The 15,396-nt window shown below is 41.4% G+C and overlaps 5 protein-coding genes across 5 annotated transcripts; 1 reads left to right on the top strand and 4 right to left on the bottom strand.

Annotated features, from left to right (window-relative positions):
- Positions 1-23: 23 nt before the first annotated feature.
- On the bottom strand, positions 24-875 carry IMP4 (snoRNA-binding rRNA-processing protein IMP4; the record flags this gene model as incomplete). Its single annotated transcript, XM_022819678.1, has 1 exon — positions 24-875. The coding sequence occupies one exon, from the start codon at positions 873-875 to the stop codon at positions 24-26; it is 852 nt and encodes a 283-aa protein (XP_022676220.1).
- A 526-nt stretch (positions 876-1,401) lies between these two features.
- On the bottom strand, positions 1,402-3,339 carry MKS1 (Mks1p; the record flags this gene model as incomplete). The annotated part of the gene is made up of 1 exon (XM_022819677.1): positions 1,402-3,339. The coding sequence occupies one exon, from the start codon at positions 3,337-3,339 to the stop codon at positions 1,402-1,404; it is 1,938 nt and encodes a 645-aa protein (XP_022676219.1).
- Positions 3,340-5,403: 2,064 nt separating this feature from the next.
- OM45 (Om45p) lies at positions 5,404-7,089 on the bottom strand (the record flags this gene model as incomplete). Its single annotated transcript, XM_022819676.1, has 1 exon — positions 5,404-7,089. The coding sequence occupies one exon, from the start codon at positions 7,087-7,089 to the stop codon at positions 5,404-5,406; it is 1,686 nt and encodes a 561-aa protein (XP_022676218.1).
- Positions 7,090-9,393: 2,304 nt separating this feature from the next.
- APJ1 (Apj1p) lies at positions 9,394-10,836 on the bottom strand (the record flags this gene model as incomplete). Its single annotated transcript, XM_022819675.1, has 1 exon — positions 9,394-10,836. The coding sequence occupies one exon, from the start codon at positions 10,834-10,836 to the stop codon at positions 9,394-9,396; it is 1,443 nt and encodes a 480-aa protein (XP_022676217.1).
- A 1,825-nt stretch (positions 10,837-12,661) lies between these two features.
- On the top strand, positions 12,662-15,373 carry TMA108 (Tma108p; the record flags this gene model as incomplete). Its single annotated transcript, XM_022819674.1, has 1 exon — positions 12,662-15,373. The coding sequence occupies one exon, from the start codon at positions 12,662-12,664 to the stop codon at positions 15,371-15,373; it is 2,712 nt and encodes a 903-aa protein (XP_022676216.1).
- Positions 15,374-15,396: the final 23 nt, after the last annotated feature.

Raw genomic sequence — 15,396 nt, 5'->3', positions numbered from 1 at the left:
TCGAGTAACAAAAAAGACAAACATCATAGATAATCCTTTCTGTTTGCAGTTCTCACGAATCTTCTTAGTTGCCATTCGACATCAGCATCCTTGTTTTCGAGAGTACCTAATCTCAACTCAAATAGTTTCATTTCAAATCTAGGTCCTACTTCCGCTAGTTCAACACCATCTCTAGTTCTTACGTAAACGTGCTGTCTTACGCTGATGAAATCTCCTCTGTTGGCAAATGTTATTACTCTGGCAGCGTCTTTCTTTGGTCCTGGAGGGAAGAGATGCTTAAGTATTGTTTCTACTCTTTTACCTAGTGGAGTTGTGAAGTTGTCAAAAATTAGATGTGGGTTTACCTCACTCTGGTTCCCAGAGTTCAATATATCGTGTCTCAAGACAACGTTGTGTAATGTAAAGTAGGCGGTTGGTCCATGGGGGAAATGTGATACTGTAAGTGATGTTGGCACACCTCTGTGTTCATGAAGAACGATCAAGTCTGAAGTTCCGGATTTTTGACAGGCATCAACTAGATTGGGCATAACGTAGTTACCTCTATTCAATCTAACAGAAGTGGGGAATAGTAGCTTTATCTCTTTAGCAAACTGAGATAGTCTTGTACTTGGATCTCTGGAGGTAGTAACTATGACCTTTGGTTCTGCAATACCACTTGTGGCGCTATACTCATCATCAATTTGTTCTTGGGCACTTTCATCATACTGGAAGTCCTTTTGTAGCTGTTCATCTTCGGCAAGTTCCTTTGGTAATGGTTTACCTTGTGCTAGAGCTTGTTTGATTATTTGACGCTTCTGTTGAAGCTGGGATTCCTGAAGCTCTTGCGCCTTACGGTACAAATATTCTCTCCTCTCACGGGCCTGTCTTCTTAGCATTTTAAATGTATAGGTTTTGGTATCAGTCTGTGGCTTACTTGCTGTTGGTAGAAGTAGTCTATACTTTATCAGCTAAAAGTAGTTAACAGTTAATACTCCAGAAAATGGAAATAGTACCGATTATAACTCGAGGTTTGGATAACAAAAAACTGCCTGGATGTGTTCCTTCCTTTAAGTACTATTTACTTGTTTTCAAGTGTTACACAGCTCATCTCATCGCATCGCATCTTTTGAAAAATTTCAAAGCTTTAAAAAGAAAGAAATTAACAAAGGCTAATAATAAAAGTCATGTGACTAAAATTGTTAAGATCTAAAGAAGGTAGTATATTATTTATTGAGCCACTGAATTATATAGCGTAAATACATGAGATCCGAAAGATGCAACAAAAAAAATGGCTAAACCGATCATGTATTTTATAAAGGTTTATACAGTCTATCAAGATTAAAATATGAAGGTTTTGGATGCGGATACCAAATAGTGAAAGTAGAAGTAAAACAAAATAAAAGGTACAGAAAAACAGAACAATCATTTCTTAGCACCACGGGCGTAAACTCTTGCAAAGCTCTCCTCCTCTGATATTTCCATTCTAGTTTTGATGAAGGAATTATTTCTGTTCTTTGATGGAATATCCATAGATTGCCGTCTTGAAGCCACTTTTTCTCGTTCTCTCTCCCTACCAGTACCTGAACTCTGGGAATAATTATTAAGACCTCCTCGTAGTGCCATCCGTTGTTGATGAATGTTATTTGGCAAGAACATATGCGTTGACAATGCTGTTGGCAATATAGTTTGTGCAGCTGGAGGAGCATTTGACTCATGATAATAGCGCTCTCTGGTAGTATCGCTGACAATACTACTGAAGGAACCGAGGCGTCTAGAACGCTCAAATGCCGGAGGAATAGGCAAACCTTTGTTTTGCCACGAACTCGAAGGAGTCACAGACCCAACTGCCACTATGTCAGACGTTTCAGGTGCAACTGGTTGTGATTGGATTGGAACACCTGCTGGGTGGTTTTGAGACAAGAAATTGCTGCGGTCCGAATCAATGCGGAATTTCAAAGCGCTATCCGGCGATCTTACCAAAATAGGTTCTGAATTTTGCGTTGAATTTTTGATACTCTTTGAAGCGCCTGCTGGTAACCCTTCCAAAGGCTTGATAACAGATGCACTCCCTGGAGGAGACACTGATTGGGATTTGACTTGCTTTTCTTGCATAAACAAACCTGACAATAGACTTTTCTTTTCTCCCGATTCCTTGGAGACTACATGGTTTGCAGCTTGATTTGTATTTGTTTTCGAGAACATTAGCTCCTCCCATTGATTTTCATAGTACTGGTCATTATCTTCATCATCATCGTATATATCGCTATCATCAGAGAGTGAATCCCAGTCAGATTCTTCATCCTCACTGCTGAAAAACATGTTTTTATGATCAGTGGTAGTGTTCGCTGATGTGTTCTTTGTTTCTCCCAACGTACGATCTGCTTTTGTTGTCTTGAGGTTCTCCGTTGAACCTTTTGCAGAGGAGTTGTTCGAGTTGTTTCCTGTTCCAATAGCTGAATGTGCGTTTTTCGCAAATAGAGACTTACTAGAAGGATTCCTACTAAATAATGACGTTTGAGATTGGCCATCTAGCCTGGATTCCGATATAGTAGAGTGGTTAGGGATGGAACCGTGATGAGAAGGATGAATATCATTTGTAGCTGACATCACCAATTCTGGGGACATAGTGATTTTCTTCCTTACCGCTTCTTTTCTTAAATGTGGGGTGGTGGACTGTGATCTTGAAGGAGTGTCCATGCTTTTCATTACCGGTTCTGGAGACACAGACTTTGTAGATAACAGTTTCTTTGATATGGAAATCTGTGAGAGAGCAGAAGTAGCTCTAGAATGACTGTGAGAATTATTAAGGGCATTAAGACGTGCATTACTAGGATCAGCATTATTATTAGTGTTATTATTAGTTTTATCATTAGGAGTAGTGGTAGTGGTAGTAGTAGTACGATTATTATGGTCATCATCAATAGGATTATTATTACTAGTATCATTAGTGCTATGGTTTGAGACGCCGTTTGTTTTCAACGCGGTGCCATTTTGTATCGATTTAGGCTTCTGCTGCAGATGCAGGAAGGAATGTGTTTGTTTTATCGGGTTGATCACATTGTATAGGTTCCGTACACCATCGCGCTTTTTCGACTTGTTAATGTTCTGGTCTTTCAACAGAGATTTGTTGATGATTCTCCAACTGAGGTTGTGGAGCCGTTCTCCTTGTTCCATGAACTTGCTGCATTTGATGAGCGATGTGTACAAATCCAGCGAGTCGAACAACGGCAGTTTATCCTGTGTGAATAGTGTGGGTGTCACCTTCAAAAAAGTGTGATCACGCTCGTGCTCGACATTACTGCTCGAATGAAGCATTTGAAACCGATCACTCTCGGCACTAGTGTACATCTTAGGACCCATATCTCGCCTGCGTATTGAAATCCTCTGATCCATATTACACCACTATTGACAGGCTTCTCACTATATCTCCAACGCTGCTTGCTTGCCTTGCCTGCCTGCTTACTTATTCGCTTGCTTAGCTTGCTTAGCTTCCTTAACAACCAGAAAAATATAGTACAATAAAAGAAAAAGATGAAATACAACACCGACCAGCTAGCTAACTAAATCGAAATCGAAATCGAAATCAAAAATCAAAAATCTAAAATCGAGTAGAAGTGAAATGAAACAAAACGTATCCTATCTTTACCAGGCACCAACAAACAAAATCACAAATAGACAAGCAGCACGCCAGGATAATATTACAAAACTTCTTGTTCCGGCTATGGGACCCTGCTCAATCTGATGATTCGGTTGTGTCTCACAAGATGTAGAAGAAAACTAAATAATCAGAAAAAAAAAAAAAAAAAACAGCAACAACAATAAAATAAAATAAAGTAAACGGCAACAACCAACTACTAACTAGCGAGCCTAGATAGCGTAGCGTAGCGTTATGAATGAAATTGAAACTGAAATTGAAATTGAAACTGGAATAAGGATACGTCCTCAGCACACACACGCGCCTTACCTTGTTTCTCAATCGAATGTAATACTTTTTGTAATAGGTTTTCGCTCTTATCCGTCTCTCGGACAGGTGATCAGCCAGTAGTTGCTTTCTCAAACAATATTAAACGTCCTCACTCACTCTCTCTTTGCCTTCTGAAGAGTTTCAAGGCTTTCTTTCTTTCCTCTGTAGTAGTGGTCTCTCTCTCTCTCACGAAAAAAAAAAAGAAGCGTGACCGAATTACAGGAATGAAGGAATAAAATAAATTATTATAAGGCGATTTGACGATGGGATACACAATATGGCAAATGCACCGCACCAGCAGACTTAAATCGTTGGGAGTAGAGGGGTTCCGGCTTCCAACCTTATATACAACCTCTTTTCTCTGGGGTCAATGAAAGTGTAATGTAGCAGCTCGTAGGTAAATTACTTCACTGTCAGACCGTCAGAGCAAGACTCTACTTGTACTACTACTCCTACTACGCGCAGCGCCTTAACTTTCGATACTTCCAGTTACACAAGAACCCAAGAATAACCTAGATTTGGGACCGGATGCATAGAATACTAGGAACTAAAATATATTAAATAATGATTAATCAAAAGCACTTCGCTACTCCACTTGTACAGTTCATACGAAGTGAATGTGCTAGATAGATAATGAAATGAGTAAGTAATGATCGATACCTCCATTGGACGTACTGTTGACTAGGGCCAGAAACAAAGCCCACTCACCACTCACCATTAACCACACCAGTCTGGGTTTGCGCGTATATTTGTGTGTGCGTGGCTATCGGCGATGTCATGTTTTGGATTCCGGTCACGTATTTTTGACAGAAAACGAAGGATGACTGCAGGTTTATATGTGAGAGAGTGGGATTGCGAAGAGACAGGTAAGGCGTCGGATGGGAGGGGTATGAGTTGGGGCAGGTAAGGGGCTAGCGAGTGGAGCGGTGGGGCAGGGCCAAGGCCGAGAAAGGCCAAAAAGTCAGGGCAGACATCGGGGAATTAAGCCCATAGCAATGGTAATGGTAGCGATAATCGTGTGGGGTGCGAGCGGACAGCTTCAGTGCCCAAGTCGAGTGGCTTGCCTTCACGTGACACGTCGTTGTGCAGTTCATAGTTTTATTTCAGGGTAACCCACTATATCTCTTCTCCCTTTAGAAAAATAATAAATCAAATCAGTAGTAATGGTAGTAGTACTACTGCTACGAGTAGTACTGGGCGACATGACTGCCACCCGAAAACCTCCGACGTTCGGGTTTCTTGTCACATTTTGTCATTGGACAGGACAAAATGTGTGTGTGTGTGTGCGTTTTTGTATGTGACAACTAAAGAAATACACCTCTGTAAAGTAAAGAAGAATCTTGGTAGTTAGTTAGTTTAGTTACGATAAGTTTACATAGATCGAATGATTAGAATTGGGAAAGAGGGTGTGTGGTGCGTTGAGTCGGTAAGAAGAAGAATCCCTCTCCCCTGACTTATCTTTATTTCTTGTCTTGGACGTAGTCTTGTGCCTTGTCTATTCCCTTAATAGTCGTTTCGTGCACGCTACCGGCGGCATTTCTGGCGGTATGCAAGGCATCATCGGCACTGCTCCAAAACTTGCCGGACGCCTTATCAGTCCAGTCATTTAGAGTCCCAACTGCCGATTGGTACTCTTTCTCAGCAGCATCGTACTTGGCCTTGGCAGCTTTTTGCAGTTCTTCGTTCTTTTCAGCTCCAAACTGCCACCAATGCTTCGTCTGCTTGTTCAATTCCGCGCGAGTCTCTTCCAATCGTTTCTTAGCAGAGTCCACTGCCTGCTGGGCGCTGTCACGTGCAGCAGCAGCGGATTCCTGGTATCCTTGTCTGGCGGACTCTTTCCACTTCAGTAAGTCGTCGTAGTCTTCCTTGGCCTTATTTGACGCGGACTCGCCCCAGCCTTCCACAGTTTTACCCACGTCCTTGACTGCCTCCTTACCGTCTTTTGCCTGCTGGTTGAACCATCCCTCCTCCTTGATCTTCCTCAAACGTTCCAATCTTTGCTGTGCTTCACTGGGACCTGCTTGCTGGTTTCTCTTCTTCTCGTCCAACTCCTCTCTGCCCAACCACTCAGCAGTCTCACCGAAGCCCCTCACGCTGTCATTTGCAACAACATCTGGGTCTTCGACCTGGGAGTCAGTTTTCCCTCTCAACCAAGTAAGAAACCCTTTGCGCTTCAATTCCTCGTCGTTTGCATGCATCTGGTCAGCCATGTCGTTGAAGTTCTTTGCGGTCTTTTCAGTGAATTCCCTGGTGGCCTGGTCAACTCTGGCCTTGGCATCGCTCACGTAAGACTTTGCTTCGTCCAATTGCTTCTTCAATTCCGGATCCCCTTTACCAAAGAGACCCTTCTTTGACTCGTTGTACTGCTTCTCCAACCCTTGGTACTTCTTATTGGCCTCATCGTACTCATTGATGGCCTGGGCACGCACCTTCTCCGCCTTGTTGAATCCCCAATTCAAAATGTTATTGGATGTGTCCTTGGCTTCGGCTGCAGCCTGATTCACGGCACGCTTACCACTAGAAGCTGCCTGGGAGAAATGCTCCTTGGCCTCGTCAACCTTGCGAGCACTCTTGTCGGACAACTCGTTCACGTTCTCAACGACATGGTCATGAACTTCGGAAGTCGTCCCCACAATAGCGGACTTGACGCTTTTCAGATCGTCGATGAAACCCTCCTTGATATTACCGATATCAGTGGAAATGGCCTCCTTTGTGTTGTTAATGGCCTGCACAACGGCGTTGGGCTTGTCCTTGTTCTTGTACTCGTCAAGGTTGCCCTTCAAGTTATCGGTTGTCTCCTGATACTTATCACGTGACTCTTCCAAGTTGGACTTTGCCCTGTCCAACTTGTCCACGGCCCAATCGGCCACACCGGCCTTCTTGCTCTCAACCTGCGAGGCAATGTTCTGGAACTTGTAGTCTGCGTCTGTTTTGTATTGCGACACCTTATCCTTGACATCATCGGAGATGTCGTCTATTTTGGCGCCAGCCTTGGCACCCTTTAGCTCAAACGTATCCTGGTCGTGGACAATAGGGGAGACAGGAATTTGACCAGCCTGTTGTTGCTTCAACTGTACCTGGCGCTGGTACAAATAATATCCCGCACCCACGGCAACTGCTGTTCCAATAATAGCTCTGTTAGACATTGTTTCGTATACTGTATTCTTAGAGTCAGATTCACTTCGATCTTGTTAAACAACTACGTAGTCAGAAGTTTGTGCTATTCAATCAATGGACCAAACGAATCTTTGTCCTGTAAAACCAACTGTCTATCATCATTAAATACTAGCATTGCAGGGAAATATATCCTGTATATATAATTACATACCTTGCGAACTCTCCACTTTTATACAGGTTCGGAGAAGCCTTAACTAATAGCAAATGCAATTCTCTTCATACAAAACCCTGTGTCGCCCCAAAAGACGTAAGGGAATGAAGTAAGGGAAAAAAAAAAAAAAACCTGGTCTACCAATTAACCATTCTAGCCGGCAGGCCAGCCCAACCAACTAACATTAGCTCTACCACCCGACGCATGCTACTCCTTTGTATCCCTTCTTCTAAAACCCCAATTGTCCGAAGCATCCCTAATTTCTAAAGAAAGAGAAACCTAACACCGTACTCAAGTTACGTAACAAAAAAAAAAAAAAATGCCATAGCGTAACCTGAATAAACTGACTATATACTGCTGCGATCTCTTTCCATTCCACTACATTTCTCTCTGCGAACTGTAACTCAATCGTCAAGAACGATGGGTTTGTCTCTGTCCGGCCGAGATTGACCAGTCCATCGCATTGATTGGCCTTTGTTAAGAGCAAAAAACCCGTCTTCTAGAGCAAAAGGAAAAAGCATAAACGTAACCGGGGTTGAAGAAAACTAGCAAACGGCAGAAAAGAAATCAAGCAGAAGAATATCGGAGGCGACGGGACCCAGGAACTACAGTAATTTCATATGCGGGTGGGTACCCTACCTATACAGAAATACTTTCTACATTACGTGACGTTACGCTCCTCACATACTCTGGGAGGTTGGCCTGGCTGGGATACGACGGAAAGGCATTATCTCATTTTACCGTTTTAAGGCAAAGGGTGCATGCTGTATATAAACCATTAACCGTCCATGGTCCATGGTCCATCTCTCAACAAACTAAAAAAAATTAAAAATCACGTGTCTCGACCACTGCACGTGACCCACGCCGCCAAGAAAAATAATACCTTTGAATGGCCTAACCCGCATAGATGCATAAATAAAATAAACACATGAATATATATATGTTCATTTGCGCGTACGTCAGTGACTACACTTCACAGAGTTCTCCATGACTAGGTTGGTAAAACAACAGTCTAGAATCAGCTAACAGCCGTGATGTTGTGCCTGGAAGCACCCTGCCACGGAATGTTCCGAGTTTCATGTCGACGAATCCTTATCGGGTTGGGACTATGCAGATACATTTGCTAGCGTTTTGAGCTTTTTGAGCTCTTTGTTTTTGTTTTTGTTTTTGTTTTCGATTTTCTTGATTTTTTTGCAAATGCACCAAAAAATGGCCTGAGTGTAGCATGGTTTAGAGTTGCAATGCAAAAACAAAAAAAAAAATAGGGCCGGTGAACGTTTTATAACTTTAGTCGCGGTAGTAGAAGCTGTACAGACCTGCGTAATTCTTTCTCTGCAGAGACGAAGTTCTGCGTCTTTTTAATTTTTCGTAATTTTTTTGCAAGTGTAACTAGTCATCGATGCACTTACGATGATCGATCGATCCATTTGGTAACTAATGGGCACCGCAAAGGCACAGGCAGAGGCAGACAGTGTTTTGCAAGTCGAGAGAATTCTCCATGGTTACCTTTTTTCCACCATTATCTCATGTTATTCTTGGAGACAGAGGCATGCGTATCCAATGCATACATACATACATACATGCATACATATACATATATATATATAAGGAGGAGAGCTAGTTTTACCGAAATGCGCTTGTTCTTAAACTTATCAAAGTAGAAGGTTTTTCTCATAACAGCAACATGTTTTGATATTAAAACTAAATAGTTGTGCACAAATAATGGATAAACTAATAAAACTAAACTAACTAAAATAATAAAAAAAAATAAGCGTTCGTACCTGCGTAATCGTCTAATAGATCGGATACTTTAAATTAATGAAAAAAAGTCTTCACACATAGCGACCATGATGATGATAATAATATAAAGCGTCCATTCGATATTGAATTATCGAGCGCAGGAATACAAAAATGTGGAAAAGTAATTGAATGTTATGCAAAAGAAGAAGTGATTGATGAATGAGATGACATAGATGGGTTCGTGGTGGTGTAATCTAATCTAAACTGATTATTCTCTATTAGTTGATGACGATGACTGTGGGGAGGAGAAAAGGAAGGGAAAGGGAAATTGAAAGTGGATTTTTGATTTTCTTTCTTTCTATATATGTTACAACTTTTCATTTCAATTCACCTGGCAGGAATCTGATGGATCATAACTGCTATCGAATTGCGTGCCATTTTTATTGTATGCACCATGTTCTCCCCGTTTCCTCTTATTTGAAGGGTTTTTCTTTGCTTCTCTAAACTTCGACTGTAAATCATCAGCAGTAAAGCTACTGAGCACTTGTTCTTCCATGACCTGTGAAGGATCAATCCCGCCGTTCTTGTCATCATTTGGCGGTTGCTTTATTATGTTCTCATCTTCCACAAGAGCTTGCGATAACTTTTCAATGGTTTCGTTTTTTAGCTGCTCTGGGAATTTAACCTGGAATCTGATGTACAAGTTTCCGAACTTGCCATACTGATCGACAGGCATACCTTTGTTTTCCACGCACTTAATACAGCCGGGTTTCAAGAGCTCACCTGCAAGCACATCAATCTTGAATGGCTTACCGCTGGGATGGTCCTCAATGACGATGGTACCACCACAAAGACTTGTCTTTAAGTCGACCTCAAAGTTGTCTAGGATGAGATCATGTCCATGTACCATGTACTTATATTTCATGTTGTGTTCATCTCTCCTAGTGAGCTCGATGGTGATGATGACATCACCTGGGTGTACGCGTTCCTTACCATATTCTGTATTTATAACTTCATCAGCCTCACCCGGTAACACGATCTCTTTACCATCAGTCATACCAGGCTGTATCTCAACATCAAATATCTTCCGTTCCTTGACGAACCCGTTTCCAGAACATTCTTCACATGCGTCCTTACTTCTAATGAACTTACCAGAACCTCCACAATCTTTGCATGTGGTTTGCCATGTTTGAACCATGGGCCCCATTCTTTTGGTTGTAGTGTACATACCCGTACCCTGACAACCTTTACATTGCGATGTCTTTTTACCACCGTAACCTTGGCATTTTTCACACAACCTAGTTCTATTTAGTGCTAACTTGGCACGCTTCCCGTGGTACAAGTCGTACAACGTACACTTCAAGTTGTGGTGAATGCCTGGGCCAGAAGCCATCTCCTGGCTCCCATCCATGTCATAACTAGAAAAGTCTGGAGAAAACGATTGGAAGAAGCTGTTCCCGCCAGAACCGTTAGCGCCCGCCCCAGAAGCAGAGCCCGGACGGCCGCCAAAAAACTGCGCAAAAAGGTCCCCTGCTGTGTGGGCAAACGCCGCATTGCTAGCTGCACCTCTTTGCTTAGACATCATCTCATTGATTTCAGTCTCATCCACAGTCCCATACTGATCGTACAACTCCCTCTTACTTTCATCACTTAATATTTCATACGCATGACTTAACTCCTGGAATAACTTTATAGACTCTGGGCTATGGTTGTTTTTGTCTGGATGGTGCCGCAACGCCTTTTTCCTGTACGCTTTTTTGATCTCCTGATCAGTGGCATCCGCGCTCACCTCCAGAATATCGTAAAGTTTCGTATCTTTCACCATACTTCTTTTACTCTCGTAATTCTGTTATTACAACTACTATTGCTACTACTTTGTGTCTCTGTGTGTCTTTTTCTTATACTCTCAAAAGTGTCCTTCTCCTGTACCGTATCGTACCAAATATTCCATAATGTTAATTGATCCGCAAAGCCCTAAGTGTATTTTATGATGTTTTTCCCCTTGTAATTTTTTGTTCTTTCTCTGCCTTTATTACCTAGACTTTGCTCTTATTCTCTAAAACTGATAAAAACACACTATAACTTCTTTCTGTCTCGCTTTCAACACTATCTAGTGTTACAATATTTGTTATATTGCCAGTACCTTGGAAATATACTGCTCGCTCGCCTCCTTGCGAAACTAAATCTGAATTTTAAACTACACCTAAACCTAAACTAGGCCTTCTCTTTTTCTCGTGGTTAAACAAAAATCAGGTCAAGACTTCCTACCTATATCCGTTTTACTTAGTGCATTCGATACGATATAGTGTATATATACATTTCCCACTTTATTATGTGGATTGACGCTTTTTTTTTAAAAAAAAAATTCAAAAATCGAAAAAAAAAAAAAAAAAAAAAAATTAAAATTTCCCGTCTATTCTGAAAATTTCACTGTTGTTCTCTCTGGTAGCACATAGATAATTTGGGATTTGGAATAGGGAACAGACTGCCTGTACAGGCTGTTTGGGTTTTTCGTTTTTGGTGCTTCTTTGACTACAACGTTGTTTTTTTTTCTTGGTTTCGTTTTTCTGTTTTTGCGCTGCAGTGTCTTCTCCTGCGATTTGTTTCGATTATATTCGATATTGTTCCATGATATGCAAACAGTCAGTTTTAAGGCATGGAGCTGAGCGGTATGGCTTACAGTGGTATACGGTGGTGTACGGGAAATGAGTAAGGGGAGGCGGCTCGTCCGGCGGTTGTGCAGCCATTGCGCAGCCCAGTCTTGGACATGCAGCAAAAGTGAGGATTGTGGGTACTGGACACAATGTCACGGCATCCAAACTGCATAACGGCTTAGAGGAACATGCAGCTCCTCTTTCTCCAGCCCATTCATTCCAAAGCCATATATCCTATCTATTCAAGCAAAGCGATCCAATACGGCAGTAGAACAGCGAGGGGAGATCGTATTTCTTGCTAGATTTGCCTTTTGTAGTAGTAGTAGTGGTGGTTGTAGTCACGTGCAAGATATCGACATTGTGGAGTGATACCGGAAGTTCCATCTACATGCCAAGTCAGCGTTTACGTATGTATTATGTATTATATGGCGTGCATGTGTGTATAAATAGCTTTTAGCTCGGCTATCAGGTGGATTGAGAAGGGTATTAGGGATCTCCCCGATGATCCCATGCTTGCGCCCCTAATCCATGGGCTAATAAGGCTAAGGTTAAGGCTAATGCTTGTCTTTATGCAATGCCGACCGCCAAATAAATCATCAGTATAGAGCAGTGTGTATATATCTATCAATCTCTCTGGGGCTGCGTGGCTCCGGGTAAGACAATTTAAAAAAAGAAGATTAAGAGGGAGGTTTGTAACCCGGACAACAGAGGGTTTCGCTTCGAACGTTTTCATTTATTTATTTATTTATTTATTTATTTTTTTTTTTTTTTTTTGCTTCGTCTTGAATAGACGAAAATCAAGAATGAATAATTTTTCAGTTTTCGCAGTGTGGGAAAAGCTCGCTAGCTCATCGCATACATTATTTAGTCAGTTTTTAACTAGTTTTGTTTAAAGTATCAGATCTAACTGCAGTTTTCAGTAAAAGCAGGCATAAAACAAAAAATAAGGGCACGAAGCCAATTGGGCTACAGAACACCGCCAAATAGTTGTCAAAAATGCCCCTCTCCCTATCTGAACCTATCATTCCGCTAGAGTACAACCTGGATCTCACCGTGGACCACGTAAAACCAAACTTCAAGGGCCAATTGACTGTCCTCTTGAAACCACGCTCTGAAAACCAACAACCGTTCACCACATTCAAGCTGCACTCGTCCCAACTTGTGATAAGTAGTGCAGTATGGCAGGGAACTACCAAATTGTCCATCTCCTATGATCAGAAACAGCAAACCGCCTCTTTCACTTCCGAAGAACCTCTTTGCTTCGACACTTCCTCTGGCTCTGCAAGAGCGGAGTTAAGCGTCACTTTTCTAGGCAGAGTGAAAACAATCAAAACACACCGCGAACCAACCATAGGACTGTTCAAAACCAATTTCATGAACGACTCCACTGGGAAGAGCGACTCGTATGTCATTGCGACGCACACCCAACCCGTTTTTGCTAGGACGCTCTTCCCATGTTTCGACGAACCAAACTCAAAGTGTAAATACACGCTCACCTTGACCACACATAAAAGGTTCAAAGTTGCAGCAAACACGGCTATCGTTGAGCAAAAATCGTCCGACCAAGATGACCAGTTGCAAACTGTCAAGTTCGCCACATCTCCACTAATGAACCCTTCTTTCTTTGGTTTTTGCATTGGTGACCTACAATTCTTAAAGTCCGAGATCAAGTTAAACAGCAAAACCATCCCTTTGCAGCTATTCGCGCCACAGGGTATTGCTCACGCAGCATACAGTTTTGATACCATCATAGAGACTTTGCCTCTTGTAGAAAAGAAGATTGGGTTTGATTATCCACTCGACAAGCTAGATGTCGTCCTTTTACCGTTCTTGTCAGATATGGCCATGGAGAACTGGGGTTTGCTCACTTTCCAGATGAACCATCTCCTACTATCACCACAAGCTTTGGCAGACCCCTCAGTCACCCAGCAAGTGAGACAATTGATTGGCCACGAATTGTGCCACCAGTGGATGGGTAACTATATCTCTTTCGATTCATGGGAATATTTATGGTTCAACGAATCCTTTGCCACTTGGTTCGCTTGTGACTTGTTTAATGATCATGATAAAGATAACTACTGGGGGTCCGACAATTATTTCCTCCAAATGGAGAATACCATCTCTACAGAAGCTGATGAAAGTACGAAAAGTATTGTTCAAGGTTCATCGTTTGATCCAGCAACTTTGAATGCTACTAGTGACGCACTAAGCCAACATCACTACAATAAAGGTATCTCTTTACTTAGATCGTTGTATGAAAGTATTGGGAAGGAGCATTTCTCCAAAGCCCTTTCACAAATCTTTAACGAAACTAACTCCTTCCACGCTAAATCCGTGAAACCAATAGATATCTTTAAGAGAATGGGCGAAATTCTCAACTCAGAAAATATTCCAAACTTCTTCAGCTCTTGGACTAGAACTCCAGGTATCCCAATTGTTTCAGTATCCATTAATGATGAACAAACCACATTAGAACAACATCGTTTTATTACAGAAAAATCAGACATTGAAGACGTTCCTTACCATGTACCTATTTTTGGTCTTCTACCATCTGGCGAAAAAGATGAAAAGAACGATTTGTTAACAGACAGAACTTTGAAACTTCCTGGTCCTGAATTAATAATCAACTCTGGCGCGAAGGGATTGTACCGTGTTTCATACGAAAGCGAGCAATGCTATCAATTAATTGGCAATGCGATCAAGACCCATAAACTTTCCGAAATTGATATATTTAAAATCTTTGTGGATCTTCACGCAATAATAGGTACCGACTATCAAAAAACATCCCATATTAATGGTTTGATCACATTGTTAAAATATATTTCATCTGATATTGAATTGGACCAAAATATCTTACGTGGCCTATCCGTTGGTTTAGACACTTTACAAACAATCGAGAGTGCTCTTAGAACATACAAACATGCCTCTGATGACTCATTTACCACTGAAATATACATGCCGCTATGGAAAATATTATCGTGGAACGAGTTGTCTTTACCGCCATATCAATTACAAGTTATGTCTAAAGTTATGTTTGCCCTCAAGAAGCAAGACACTACTCTAACGGTTGCAAACCAGTTAATGAAAAAGATAATGTCAGGACCAAACGGAAGTGTTCCTTTGGAGTTGTGCGGAAGTGTTTTCTCGACAGTTTCTTGCCACCAAAAGAGTGTAAAACAATGGAAGAAACTTTATGAATTGGTCAAATCATCTAAAGGAATTGAAACCCACATCAATGGAGGAACATCTACTGATATCCAAAACTTGGCTCTTGAAAATTTAGCATTCAGCACAAATGAAGAATTGATTGGAAAGACTCTCAATTTTGTAAAAACAAACATTACTTCAACCAGTGTTGAAAATGCGTTATTCGGTTTGAACTTTAATTTCCATGAACCATTGGACGGTAAGACCAATAAATTAGTACGTGATGTTTGTTGGGATTGGTTCTCCTTAAATTTTGACCAATGGGCTCCAAAATCTTTAAGAGAAGGTGTCGAATCTCACGTAAGAATGAAGAAAACCTTAGTTCATATTTCATTTGTCATTTTCCAAATGTGGATGGATCAGCCAGAGAAAATTGACGAATTTGTCGTCAAGAAAACTGCAATGTACGGTAAGATTATTGGTCTTGACCAAGTCTGGAATAGTGTCAAATCTAGTGAAAAAGCAAAAATGAACATTTACAAAGGCATTCTTGGATTTTGATACAGCATTAATCGTTAATATTA

The sequence above is a fragment of the Kluyveromyces marxianus genome, chromosome 4 (genome assembly GCF_001417885.1).
Source record: "Kluyveromyces marxianus DMKU3-1042 DNA, complete genome, chromosome 4".
Classification (NCBI taxonomy): domain Eukaryota; kingdom Fungi; phylum Ascomycota; class Saccharomycetes; order Saccharomycetales; family Saccharomycetaceae; genus Kluyveromyces; species Kluyveromyces marxianus.
Note: the sequence above shows the minus strand (reverse complement) of the source record. Positions and strands in the feature narration are given on the sequence as shown.